Raw genomic sequence first — 14267 nt, 5'->3', positions numbered from 1 at the left:
TTTGTTTAGCTCTTAATAGGATACCTCTGAACGGTTGGGCATTATACTGGCTCTCAGTGGTTCAGAATCTAGAATCTTGTTGGTTCAGCTCTTAATGATTTACTCAAATCTCTTATTGGTTCATCAATTAACTATTTAGATGTTGCCAAACAGCCCCTAAATCATTTAACAGAACATTATGTTTATAATGTTTATATGAAAAAGTATTAAACTAATTTGTTAATATACCTTTTCAATATTAAAATGAGAAGCCGGCTTATACTCACTCAATTTATTATAACCCGGATTTCCAAAACACCAATAAATTGAAATACAATTAAAAATAAAATGGAATGGAATCATATAGAAATTAGAAACAGAATAATAATATTCGAAAACTTACATCTTATGTTATACACTTACAGCACATCTGATTGTGAAAACCCAACTTGAGTTGACCTTACTTTGATGCCATCTTCTTCTGTCACAACATCATTATTTATACACACTCTTTCACCTTAAACTCTCACTATTTCAAGATCCAAATTCTCCAATCATGACTCCTCAATTTCAACACCCTTAAACAACCCACAATCCAAATCCTCATCTTTTTGCACAAAATCCATCTTGGGTTTTCAGTTTCTCGCTAGTCCGTGTTTCTGTATTTTTATATAGAAGTTCTGCCGTTCTGAAAAAAAAATCTGGGTTTTGCAATATTATTATCAACAACAACATGGCACCAAGCTCTGTAGTGGTCACAATTGACAAACCAACCAACATCTCATTAGTAGAACTAACCGAATCCGACATGTTGTTCGAAAAACAGAAACCCACGTCCACGAAGCAGTTTTCGTGGACTTTGTTGTTAAAAGCTCACAGAATCGTGTGCTTGTTTCCGTACCTCGCAATGTTACTTTCAAAAACTTTGGTTACTGTTAAGAAAAGGATTGCGGTTGCGAATTCAGGAACCACAGATGAAGTTGTGTACAAAGAACGGTTGATGTACAAGTTCATCAAGGTGTTTCTTGCGATTTCGGTTATTGGGTTGGTTGTGGAATTTGTTGCTTATTTTCAGCAATGGGATTTGAATTTTATTCATGAGTTTAATCCTACAAATGTTATGGGATTGTTGCATTGGGGTTACATGTGTTGGGTATCATTAAGAGGGGAATATGTTGCTCCATTTATCATGATGTTGTCTCAGTTCTGTGTTGTGTTGTTTATGATCCAATCGCTTGATCGGTTTATACTCGGAATTGGGTGTTTTTGGATCAAGATTAAGAAGATTAAACCGAAGATTGATGAAAGTTATGATGTTGAAGATGCTGACTCTTTCCCCATGGTTCTTGTTCAGATCCCCATGTGCAATGAAAGAGAGGTAAGAACTTAATACCAAATGTTAGGGGTGCGAACCAGCTGAACGGCTCTTAGTTTCTAGAGTCTAGTTCATTAAAAGCTCGGCTTTAGCTGAGGTTAAATGGGTTTGAGCTTAAATATAACCTTGTTTAATAAATGAGTCTGAGCCTGAGCTCGACCAAGCTCGCAAGGCTAAATGAGTATATTATTTATATAATTTTTATTTAATATATTAAATATTTGTTATTCTATATAAAATTTTGATGGAAATAACCAAATAATTTATATTGTGTTATGTATAAAATCTATATTTATAATGGGGATGGTTCAAATAAAAACCACTTTTAACGCGAAAACTCGAAAACTAACTAAAAAATCCTAAAAACACACACAATTTTTTTTTCAATTTTTTTTATTAAAAGTCGCTAGTTTTTATAAATAAAAAAAGCTTTTTTTTTAAAAAAAAAATGGTAGTGCACATGTATAATAATTCACATGTGTAGTATTACACATGTGCACTACAAAAATTTATTTTTATTTTTATTTTTTTTGAAAAAAAGTTTTTTCTACAGAATTTAAATAGCGAAAATTTGTATGCAAAAAAATTTTTTTTTGGTATGTTTTTTAGGCTTTTTTAGTTAGTTTTCGCGTTAACTAGTGGTTTTCATTTGAACCTTCCTCTAATTATAATTATGTATAAAAGTAATTATAACTTTATATAAATTAATTAATAAAAAAATGATCCAATCTCGGTTCTCGAGCTTTAGAAATAGAGCTCTAAACCCAAATCCGAGTTTGAAAAATCTTGTTTACAAAGTCAAAGTCAATTTTTATGCTAAAAATTTTGTGGGTTTTGTGTACTGAAGGTGTATGAACAATCAATTGCCTCTGCTTGTCAACTGGATTGGCCCAAAGACAGGATCTTGATTCAGGTTTTGGATGATTCAAGTGATGAAATATTACAAGTTTTGATCAGAAATGAAGTTAATTCATGGAGAGAAAAGGGAATTAATATTATATACAGACACAGATTCATAAGAACAGGCTACAAAGCTGGAAATCTTCACTCAGCTATGCAATGTGATTACGTAAAAGATTATGAGTTTGTCGCGATTTTGGATGCAGATTTCCAGCCCAACCCGGATTTCCTGAAACTCACAGTCCCTCACTTTAAGGTAACAACAACCTCGTTGTCATTCGTACTAATTATAGCATCTACTGCCCCTTTTTTCGGGTAATGAATGTTAAAATGTCCATTTTTGGCCCGTTTACTAAATGGGTCGACTCGAGTTATATGTCATCTCAGACGGTTTAGATAAAATATTAGAGTAAAATACACGGATAGTCCCCGTGGTTCGGTGAAATTTCACCTTTAGTCCTCAACGTTTCAAAATTACACTCTTACTCCCTGTGGTTTGACAAATTGTTACTCGGATAGTCCCCAAAGCGGATGGAGGTTAGTTTTTCTGCTTAAGTGGGTGTGAAATGACAAGGACTATCCAAGTAACAACTTGTCAAACCACAGGGACTATCCGAGTAACAACTTGTCAAACCACAGGGACTATCCGAGTAACATTCATCCGCTTTAGGGACTATCCGAATAACAACTTGTCAAACCACAGGGACTAAGAGTGTAATTCTGAAAAGTTAGGGACTAAAGGTGAAATTTCACCAAACCACAGGGACTATCCGTGCATTTTTACTCTAAAATATTATTAGAAAGAAAAAGAATGGGTTGAACGGGTTGGAAGCCGTCCCAAATGGATTTGAAATTTGAATACATACAACCTCAGCTAACTTTAGGGTAACATATTTTTTTCTTATTTTTTATTAAAAAAATCTTAAACTAGTTATGGTATACTAACATCCCACCACTTGTAAAAGTTACACGAAAAAAGACACTAAACTATTTTTTATAAATTAAAGTCCCTAAACTTGTCTAGAATTCTCTCACTTGTGAATTTTGTATAAAATAATGACTTGTTAACTCTATAATTGGTCTAACTTTTATAAAGTAATATTCGTTCATTCAACTTTTTTGCTAAAAGAAGTTTATACTATCTTATTGGATTTAAGCATTAATTATAAAAAAAAAAAACTAACAAAATATTGTTTACGGGTCAACCCAACTCGGCCCGTTTAAGCCCATATCAAAAATAATAGATATTGTTCAATTTTGGTAACTTATGGAGGATTTCTAATTTCAGGGAAAACCAGATGTGGGTTTGGTTCAAGCCAGATGGGCCTTTGTAAACAAAGATGAGAATTTACTCACAAGGCTACAAAACATCAACTTGTGCTTCCATTTTGAGGTTGAACAGCAAGTCAACAGCCATTTTCTCAGTTTCTTTGGGTTCAATGGGACTGCTGGTGTTTGGAGGATTAAGGCGTTGGAAGAATCCGGTGGCTGGCTCGAAAGAACCACAGTTGAAGATATGGACATTGCGGTTCGGGCCCATTTGAATGGATGGAAGTTTGTTTATTTAAATGATGTTAAAGTCCTTTGTGAGTTGCCCGAGTCGTATGAAGCATACAAAAAACAACAACATCGATGGCATTCGGGTCCTATGCAGCTCTTTAGACTTTGTCTTCCGGCTATCCTTAAATCTAAGGTTTGTTTCTATTTGATGTTTTGTTTGATTCATCTCTCGACCCGTTTCTTATCCATGGGTCATTTCGGGTTATAATTTATCACAAATGAGTCAAATAAAGCACTAAAGCTAAAATAAGGGGCGCTAAATGGGTCATGTTCCTGGGTTGGCAGGTCATGTTCCTGGGTTGGCAGGTCAAACCTGAACATGACAAGAATTTGAAAATCATGTCAGACACGCGAACCCGAACACAAAACAAAAATATTTGTGGGCTGATAAAAATACGACCTGTTTAGGTCGAATTTTATCATTTTTTTTGCGTATTAGTTCATAAAAATTACAAAAAAAAAAAAAAAAAAATACAACTGTAGTTTTTGTATCTTAAATAACCCATTAAGACAATAGAGTGTTTCATGTCAATCTGACCCGACGCGTTTCAACTCATACTTAAAATTTAGAAGGCACCATGTTGACCCGTTACAAAACCCGTGTAACCCGCCCACTTTGATGAACCGTAAAATCTGTTATCCATCACTAACCATTGAATTAACATTGCAGATATCGAAATGGAAAAAGGCGAATTTGATCTTCTTGTTCTTCCTATTAAGGAAGCTAATTCTACCATTTTACTCGTTCACACTCTTCTGCGTGATCCTACCATTAACAATGTTCATACCCGAAGCCGAATTACCAATATGGGTCATATGCTACGTACCCGTAACCATGTCCATTTTAAACATCCTCCCTGCACCAAAAGCATTCCCTTTCCTAATGCCATACTTACTATTCGAAAACACAATGTCGGTCACCAAGTTCAACGCCATGGTTTCGGGCCTGTTCCAGCTCGGAAGCGCATATGAATGGGTGGTCACAAAAAAAACAGGCCGGTCATCCGAGTCCGACTTGTTAGCCTTCGCCGAGCGAGAGTCAAAGAGTTTAAATGAGGAAAAAATCCAAAGAAGGTTGTCCGAATCCGGGCTCGAAATGCTCGGGAAGTTAAAAGAACAAGAGGCTCCCGCGGGCCCCAAAAAGAAGAAGAAGAACCAGATATATCGAAAAGAACTCGCATTGGCGTTTTTGCTGTTGACCGCGGCTACAAGAAGTCTTTTATCGGCCCACGGGGTACATTTCTACTTCTTGTTGTTTCAAGGGCTTTCGTTTCTCGTTGTCGGTTTAGATTTGATCGGCGAGCAAGTGGCGTAAGTAGTTTTGCTCGAAATCTTGCGGGAGACGAGGTACCCGTCATGTTCGGGTTCAGTTTCGGGTTCGGATTGGGCACGGTTTGGTTTAACAGGACTGTGCTAGTGAATATAGCATGATACTTGAGTAGAGTTGAAATTTTTTTTGTTCTTTTATAAAATAATCCGAATTGGATGATAATAGGAGGGAGTTGTATACATTTCACGTGTAATTTATATACATATTTTTATATTATATTGAACTCGTTTAGTAATGGTCCTAATGGATAATTGACACATTTTTTTGTTATGGTTATTTTTTAGTGTACGAATTTTTATTTTAATCTGAATTGTTTACTTGAATGACTATTGTGGTTTGTTTATATTGTAGGTTTAGTTACGTTTAGAAAAAAAAAAAAAAAAAAATCCTTCAGTGTTTATCAACCAGTGACACCTTAGCTTCTTTTCAGTAATCAGCGTAACAAAAATTGTTAAATCCATATGGAATGAATTGTATATCCTTATTATAGAAAAGTAATAATAAAGTCCGACCCCCTTTCTTTCTTTCTTTCTTTCTTTCTTTCTTTCTTTCTTTCTTTCTTTCTTTCTTTCTTTCTTTCTTTCTTTCTTTCTAGACAAGAAGCCCTTGTCTTCTTACCTTTACCTTCTAAGGTTCGGTAAGCTTAATGCAGAGATGGTTGTTAAGACAATAGTTGCATAATGACCGTCGCTGGTTTTATAAAACTCGGCCCTAGATTCTGCATTTTCAATGTTTTGCTTGGTGGTGTCTTAACATTATTACCGGTAAGCTTGTAAACTTACCGCACATATTCTCTTTCCTAGTGTTTTGTTTTCATCCTTGCTGTAGGATCTTTACAGTTCTTCATGATATGGGCGTCGTGTTTCCTGTATAGTACGTGGGTTTGGAAATAGGAATGTATTGACTTTGAATTAAGTTGTTTGGCATCTAGTCTTGGTTAATGGTTATAACTGAATCGTGTCAAACCTTTTGTAACGTTGTAAACGCCACTGTAATATAAAGGAACAAGATTAATTAAAACCCAGGTCATGGTAAATGTATTTGGAAACATCAATCTGGACCTAGATCTCCACATCAACACCAACTTAAGAGGCATTGGTAACAATTTTTATAATTAGTTAGAAGTTGGTTAACAGTTTTTAAGCAAACAGTTTATATAGTATTTATATATATATTTTACAATAGTAGGCTTGCAAATAAGACAATAGACCCCGATAATGCTTAATACATGGCCCATGCTGTGGCACAGTAGTCTGCTACACCGATCATCGTCTGTGCATGGCTGTTGACTGCTGTCTCAGGCTAGACGGAAGCCTAATGATGCCGCACCCTTTGCTCGATGGTTGGTTTCCGAGAGTTCGTCGGGGGTTTTGAGGTAAATTTCTACTCATTCTTTTAGTTCAGAGTTTGCATGTATATTATTGTGTTGTCTGCTAGGTAATTGGTAATAAGGTATTTGAGAGTTTCGGCTTTTAGGTTAACTTGACGTTTAGGATTTGGCAGATTACAAAGATGAAACTGTGATTGTGATTGCGTTTAGTGTTTTTTATATGATGTTTTGGATTTTGCAGGTTATGCATCTTAAACTGTGATTTGGGCGATTGTACAAGAATGGCACCTGTAATCATCTTTTATTGTGTTGTGAAATTAGACCATGGGTTGAAACTCGGTCAAAAAATGCTCAAGAAAAGCTCGCTCTAGCTGACCTAAGCTTGGCGTGTCAAGTTGTCAACAACCCTCATCATATATGAAGATTTTGGGTTCTTTTTTCAACATGCTTTTATTGGTTAGATCATATATGTAACAACTTCTTAAAATTTGAATATACATGATTTGCAGTACCATTGGAGATGACTTGGTAGAGCACCCTTAGGGTATGTTGTTTTGGGGGTTTATAAAGGTAAAAATGTAAAATCAAAATAACGACTATTGTGACACTACCTTAGCGGCTACTATGAACCTGGAGAACTCATGATTACGACGTATTCTGAACATTTTCAAACATCCCAAAAAACCCGGATCAATCTGAAGAATTCATCAATTATGTGATCTATTCTAGAGCGTGAACATGCCATTTGTCGATCAAGATGGAGTGATCCGCATAGATTGGATCTATGTACCTTCGGTTCATATCGTCAATGTTTTGATGACCGGACTGGATGAGATGGTTTTAAACAAGATCAAACTGAAATCGGCGTTGCAAAATACCCAGATATTTCGGATCTAGAGAGAGCATCCGGAGACCAACTATAGGAGCACCGAAAGAACCATCACAGTTTCTCTCTGTGTTTTTTTATGACTGAGTTTGACGTAATCAACCATGGAAGCATCTTGCCGTATGATCCTACCAGTCGACGGTTTGTTATCCAGTCCGGTTCTGAAAAAATAGATATTGCGTGTCTACGAACAAATATACACACATTTTTAAAACCAAAATAAAAAACATATACAAAATTGTTGTTGAAGGTCTCATACGGGTCAAAATTTATTCAAAATAAATTTAAACAAATATTCTTACACGTTAAACACATCTTTTAGGTTTAAACTTTATTATTATTTAGTCACCAAAAAACAACCTTTTTAGTATACAGATTATATAACCTTTACCGTTAAAACAGAGAATAATAATAAATAATATATTCAATAAAAACCATTGAAAAATATCTTCCTCAACAAACAATCTGACCTAATTAAACGAATCACACCGGCGCCGGATTTCACCTCTCCGGCCAGTCTTCACACCATACAAACTCAACTTCTCCATCGCTCGACCGAACGCCTCGAAGAACGCCTTCTGATCTCTCGCATACAACTCCACAAACGGCCTCGTTCTCGGATCCATCACCAACGCCCGATCCGATTTCAACACTCCTAAACCTCTCGGAAGGTTCTGGAAATACGCGTTATCGAAGTTTCTCGGCGTCATGACGTCATTAAACACCGATAAGGACGGATTTTTCCGGTAATCCGCACACGCAGATCGCAAACCCTCGGCGTACCGCCGGTTCAACGACGGATCGATCGGTGACGTCCGGCTGTAGTTGTAGATATCAGATCTGATTTCCGTACAGTGAGATAGTCCGATTGTGTGAGCGCCGGATAACGCCACCATTTCCTGGATTGTGAAGCCTCTAGATGTGAAGATTTCAATCAGTTGATTCATCGGCATTGAAGGTTTAGGTAGATTAACGCGCGAGGCGCGTGAAACTAATCCGTCTCTACGACCTGGATTGAAAAAACAGATCAGACTAATGTAACTAAGTTATATCTGTGTTTTTCAGACTAACGTAACTAAGTTATATCTGTGTTTTTAACACATTTGTATGTTACACATTGTATTTTTTATAAAACGGATTTAATCATTTCAAATACTGGTATCGGTACCAAAAATGTTCAGTACACTATCAGTAATTGAAGGCAAAAATTCAGTAAAATACTGGTACCGAACTGGTACATGTACCAAAAGTACAGTCCGAAAACGACAAAAAGCGGGTACCAATACGGTACTAAAAATAATTCGGTCCCCGGTATCATACCGACCGGTGCCTGGTACCAAATGCTTTCAGGGTGTTAGATGAAATCGTTATTTTTTAGGCGCAACAGAAAGTATCTTACCTAATTTGACGGTGTAGAAGGGTCCGCCCATCATGGTAACAAGATTGCGAGTAGCAACAGCGAGGATATCTGAACAGGAGACGACACCAGGACAAGCGAGTTCGAGAGCGGTTTTCGCCCTAACAACGACATCAAAACCGTCGCCAGGAAGGGATAAATTGATATCGGCATCACGTTCAGCTTTGCTGAAGTGTGTGGAGGAGATTAATATAGATCCGTCACAGCCTTCGACGAGGCAGTCATGAAAAAAGAGGCGGAGAGCGGCGGCGGCGGTGGTCGGAGAGTTGATTTGTTTGTTTGTGGTGGTTTCCTGCATAATCTGGTCGAATCTAGGGCATGATTTCTGGTAGAAGTTTGTGTAGAGTTGTTGAGAGTGTGTGGAGGAGATGAGGAATGTGAATGTGAGGTATGTGATGAGGTGGAGTGAGTTTAGTCTGACCGCCATTGATGAGTGTTGTCAGAGCAGGTTGAAGATCTGAAAGGGGTGGATGAAGAAGATGAGGGTTTTGAGGTGTGGGGGCGCGTGGGATTAGACGCGCTAGTTTCCTTTTACAGAGGGTGCCGCTAATTATGGTGGAGGAAATGTTTATAATATTGTCGGTTTGATTTTATTATTATTGTTGTTATTCCCGCGTTGTTTCTCTCATTCACTCGTTTTTTTTTTTTGAATCAATGCTAGACTCACCGATACCCTATTTATATTTCACATTTTCACTAATTATTTTTAAACGGTAAATTTCCTTTATTCCTGTCGTTTGTGAGACTTGAATCCAACATCTCTCTCTTCTAAGGTGTTTCAAGACTTTGCCTTTGCTAATGAACCACCACCCCATTGATTCACATTTTCACTAATAATTTAGTTTTTTTTATAGACGGAAATTTATATAAAATATAAAAATGAGTTAGCAAGAAGCAAAAACACCCAAACAAAACTAATTAAAATATCACATCACGGATATAAAAAACGCACCATGCTATCTTTTGATCAATTTTTTAATCCATATAAAAAATCATCTTTTATGAGCTCCACCGTTCTAAGACCTTGTGTAATGGGACGCTACATCATGCCAAACACCATCATAACGCCCCATGACGCTCCTGAACACCATTACGTGAGGCGCCATGTTTCATCCTTCCCCACTTCTCGCGAAATGCATAACGGCATGTTTCATCCTTCCCCACTCACACACACATATATATACATACATATATAAAGCCCCATACATATATATCCACACTACACACTCAAGTTATATAAAGCCCCTCTCTTACCCGTTTCGCCACTTGTCGCATAACGCCCCACAAAGGGCTTTACGACTACACATGACCTAATGATAAATATAAATCGGCTATAAGCTATAGGGATTTATGGCAATTAAGTTTTGGCCTAGTTGTTCAAAAAAAAAAAAAAACTATTGAAATTTAGGATTAAATACCTTAATATTACATGCCTAGACAAGAGATTAAATAAATTAGTGTTTGAGATAAACTTGTTCGGGTTATGAATTGATTGACACAATGTTTTAAAAACCGTTTTTTAAGTCATATCGGGTTGGTCTTTAAATGGTTCAGCCGGTTGAAGCGGGTTGTATCAGGTCGTTGAGCCGCTTACTAGTTAACCCTATAAATTCCACAAAATATCAATTCATCTCAAAAAACAATCCAATATCAACTATGATTTATGTAACTGATCATAGTTTTATCTAAACACAACTGTTTTTATTGTAAACTATTAAGCATTTTAAGAATATTTTTATTAGTTATAAACAATATTGCATTGTATGAAGTAAGTAACAATTTCAACAACGATGAAATATTGGAATAGAAGCAATGTTTTAAATACCGGTATGAACCGGCCGGTTATACCGGTTAAACCGGATATCGGACACGAGTCCGGTACGATAAAGGCCGGTAAAACCCGAGTACGGTATGTCTTATGTACTGGCGGTAAATCCGGTTCTACCGGTTCAAACCGTTGAACCAGTTTGCATTATCTTAAGATTTGATTTCTTAATTTTAATAAAATACGATATTAAGGTAATATTAATCTTCCATATTTCCGGTAATTAACTTAATGCCTTAAATTTTAAATTGAATAGAAGGCATTAAGTTAATTACCGGAAATATGGAAGATTAATATTACCTTAATATCGTATTTTATTAAAATTAAGAAATCAAATCTTAAGATAATGCAAACTGGTTCAACGGTTTGAACCGGTAGAACCGGATTTACCGCCGGTACATAAGACATACCGTACTCGGGTTTTACCGGCCTTTATCGTATCGGACTCGTGTCGGATATCCGGTTTAACCGGTATAACCGGCCGGTTCATACCGGTATTTAAAACATTGGATTGACATGCTAAACGAATCTAATTTGTTCATGATATGTATAACACATGTAATTTGTGGTATTAAATAAATAGATTACTAGGTCATCATACATCTTAGTTACCCGTTTATTTGAACAACACAGTTTTATAAACTATTAGATATAAATTTTAAATGTTAATGTTTAAAAAAGTGATAAGTCCAGAATCGTGTTATGTACTAGTGTTAAACATGTCATGTTATGACATGTTTAACACAACTCACACAATCGAAATATGTAATTTGGGGGATAACATTGAAATTGTGTATATTTTTCTATAGTTTCATAAAAAAATAAGTATCCTTAAATAGTAATTAAAGCTTATAATTATTGTAAACAAATTTAAAAGCAATAACTAAGTAAGAATTAAATACATCCCAAGAAAACAAAATCGTACACGCGTAGAAAAAAACTATTAAGAGTTAAACTTTAAAGCATGCATATAAATACTAGGGTGGTTTATAAATCATCATCGCCAATTGAAGCAAGATGGTTGATTTAAAATAGATATGGTTTACAATTTGAAACTTGGAACCGACCGTATAAACTGAACTGACCGTTTAATGTTTATATATATATAAAGGTTGGTTAACATACAATTTGTGTTAACGTACGCAGCGTACGAGATTGAGTTACAACATGCGAACTTCATTTTTACCATGCAATTTTTTTATAACATGTTATTTTCTCATTTTTACAACATACTATTTTTTCATCTTTCAAAATGCGATTTTTTATATTTTACAACATGCGAGTTTTTAGTTCTGAAGTTTATAATGTGGGAACTTCAAATCTCGTACACTCATACGATAAGACATATTGTACATTGCACTTTCAATATATATATAGGTAGAGGATCCTGTAAAAAGTGCTCAAAGTGTGAGAAGTGTAAGAAGTGTATTATAACACTATATATACTACTATATAACACCATATAAACATCGTATAACAATATGTAACACCATATAATACCATATAACACTATGTAACACTATATATCATTATATAACAAATATAACACTATAGGTTGTCTGATAGCATGTCTATGATAGATGTATAGTGTTATATTTGTTATATAACGTTATATAGTGTTACATAGTGTTATATGGTATTATATGGTGTTACATATTGTTATATAGTGTTTATATGGTGTTATATAGTATAATATATAGTGTTATAATACACTTCTTACACTTCTCACACTTTAGGCCCTTTTTACAGTATCCTTACCCTATATATATATATATATATATATATATACACTTCAAGCTTAGGAATACGTGTTATATTCATAAACCATCTTGTATTATTTTAAAATTATTACAAACTTATGTTTTTGAAAAAAGAAAAAACTAAACCTTCAAAACCGACGGGTCAAGCCATGAAAACCGGGCAATTCAGCCAACCAAACCATCCTGACTGGCTTGATTTGTCATTTTTTAAAACCTTAGTTAGCGGTTGAACACAATACTTTCGTCAAAATTAACCAAACTAGACCGTAATCATTTACTATGTAATACGTCCTCTTTGACATGAAAGAGAGTTAATATCAACATTCAAAAGATATGAGAGTAAAAAAGTAGTGTAGTCACCAATAAACCATTAGGAAAGATTTAAAAGAGTAAAAAAGTATGTGAATGGATATACATGGTATGCCAGAAAGGTTTGTTCTGGATGGGTCATTATTTTCAATGTCATGTTTCATAATCGGACCAAATGAGCATGTTAGTGGACCCCACCATCAACACCTAATCCTGGCAAACTTGTTCAATTTTTTTAAGAAAAAGTTATATGGACCGTTACTTAATTATAATTTTAAGAGTTATGACAATGATGGTGATTCTTGTAACCTGGTTTTATTTTTTGTCTTCTCAGAAACTATTTCAACTCTTGAAGTTCATTTTATGGAATGTAATGAAATGTTGATTTGAATCTTATTTTATGATTTTCAAAAAAAAAAAAAAAAAAAAAGGAATTAAACAACAACAGAAGAAAGTGAATTGACATTTCAATTCCATCTAGATTTCTTTCCATTTTGTGAAACACACAAACCTAAATTGCAAATCAAATTTCAATTCTTGCTCAAATTCCAATACTATTACATTACATTCCATGATATGAAGGCTACCTTACCTAAGTCACATAACATGTTTGGTAATTATCGTTGAATGATCTTAAAAAATCTTGCTATTTTTTTTTTTGAAATGACATATAGCATTTTTTTATTAAAACAAACGAAACCATAATCACCAGGCAAAGGCAAATAACCTCCACTTCATCTTATCAGGCAAAGGCCCATACTCACCAGTAACCATCCGTAAACACTCGTAAGTCTCTACCTCACTATTATGCTACAACAACCCCCCAACACCACTAACGTGGCATCAAATTTTCAAATATTTCTAAAAGACCCTCATTTTTCCCATAATGTACAAACCTTCATTAAGGGATATGGTTCCACACCCCCACGAGTCCGAACAAAACCCATATCTGCCCCGACAAGTAACCATCTGGCCTTGACAAGTCATCCGTAGGAACTGCCCGCCACGTGATGATATGCCAGCGCGTAGGAGACAAACAATACAAAGTGAAAGCGATGTGTAGCCAATGGCAGTCCTGCGGGTCATTGTACCAGGTGGTCTCCCATTAGCGGTTACCATAGAGGAGACAAGAGGTACAGGTGAAAGCGACATATGTCCAATCAGACGTCGTGGATTCATATTCTCTTCAATCAAGGTTGACACAAAAGAGACAATAAGGACATTCTGAAAGCGATGTGTGACGCCCTTGGACGTCTGTTGTAAAGCCCCGAAACCGGGCACCATGCAATCGAGTCACATCACAATAAACTATTTAAAATTAAGTTTTCTCAAAATATGCAACGAAAATGTTTCAATTAAAAACATTACATGATTAATTAAAAACTCAAATTGTCAATTAGTCTCAAATAACATGAATGCCTTCCACAATACGAGGAGGAATTTCATCCGCTAGCCAAGAGTAACATCGACTCGAGTCAGACACCTACAAAATAATCTAACATACATGCAAAAGTCAGCTACGTTGAGTGAGTTCTAATAGTTTATATTAAAGCATTTAAAACACCTCACAAACGCTTTATTTGAAAACCAAAACAC

At 35.5% G+C, this 14267-nt stretch overlaps 2 protein-coding genes across 2 annotated transcripts; one reads left to right on the top strand and one right to left on the bottom strand.

The window, feature by feature from the left end:
• The first annotated feature begins 512 nt into the window (after nt 1-512).
• LOC110911170 (xyloglucan glycosyltransferase 4) lies at nt 513-5420 on the top strand. The gene is made up of 4 exons (XM_022155766.2): nt 513-1357; nt 2202-2510; nt 3543-3947; nt 4485-5420. The coding sequence occupies exons 1-4, from the start codon at nt 713-715 to the stop codon at nt 5127-5129; spliced, it is 2004 nt and encodes a 667-aa protein (XP_022011458.1). The 5' UTR covers nt 513-712; the 3' UTR covers nt 5130-5420.
• Nucleotides 5421-7676: 2256 nt separating this feature from the next.
• LOC110911169 (peroxidase 31) lies at nt 7677-9354 on the bottom strand. The gene is made up of 2 exons (XM_022155764.2): nt 8760-9354; nt 7677-8369 (listed from the first exon to the last, which is right to left on the bottom strand). The coding sequence occupies exons 1-2, from the start codon at nt 9202-9204 to the stop codon at nt 7831-7833; spliced, it is 984 nt and encodes a 327-aa protein (XP_022011456.1). The 5' UTR covers nt 9205-9354; the 3' UTR covers nt 7677-7830.
• Between the last annotated feature and the right edge of the window lie 4913 nt (nt 9355-14267).

Source organism: Helianthus annuus, chromosome 15, assembly GCF_002127325.2.
Source record: "Helianthus annuus cultivar XRQ/B chromosome 15, HanXRQr2.0-SUNRISE, whole genome shotgun sequence".
Lineage (NCBI taxonomy): Eukaryota > Viridiplantae > Streptophyta > Magnoliopsida > Asterales > Asteraceae > Helianthus > Helianthus annuus.
This window is presented reverse-complemented; position numbering and strand designations above follow the sequence as displayed.

Excerpts from the sequence above, each read along its gene's own strand:
- LOC110911170 (XM_022155766.2), top strand. The coding sequence starts at position 713 with ATGGCACCAAGCTCTGTAGTGGTCACAATTGACAAACCAACCAACATC. Across the intron at positions 1,358-2,201 it reads CCATGTGCAATGAAAGAGAG|GTGTATGAACAATCAATTGC; the intron begins GTAAGAACTTAA and ends TGTGTACTGAAG. Across the intron at positions 2,511-3,542 it reads TCACAGTCCCTCACTTTAAG|GGAAAACCAGATGTGGGTTT; the intron begins GTAACAACAACC and ends TTCTAATTTCAG.
- LOC110911169 (XM_022155764.2), bottom strand. The coding sequence starts at position 9,204 with ATGGCGGTCAGACTAAACTCACTCCACCTCATCACATACCTCACATTC. Across the intron at positions 8,370-8,759 it reads CTTCTACACCGTCAAATTAG|GTCGTAGAGACGGATTAGTT; the intron begins GTAAGATACTTT and ends TTTTCAATCCAG.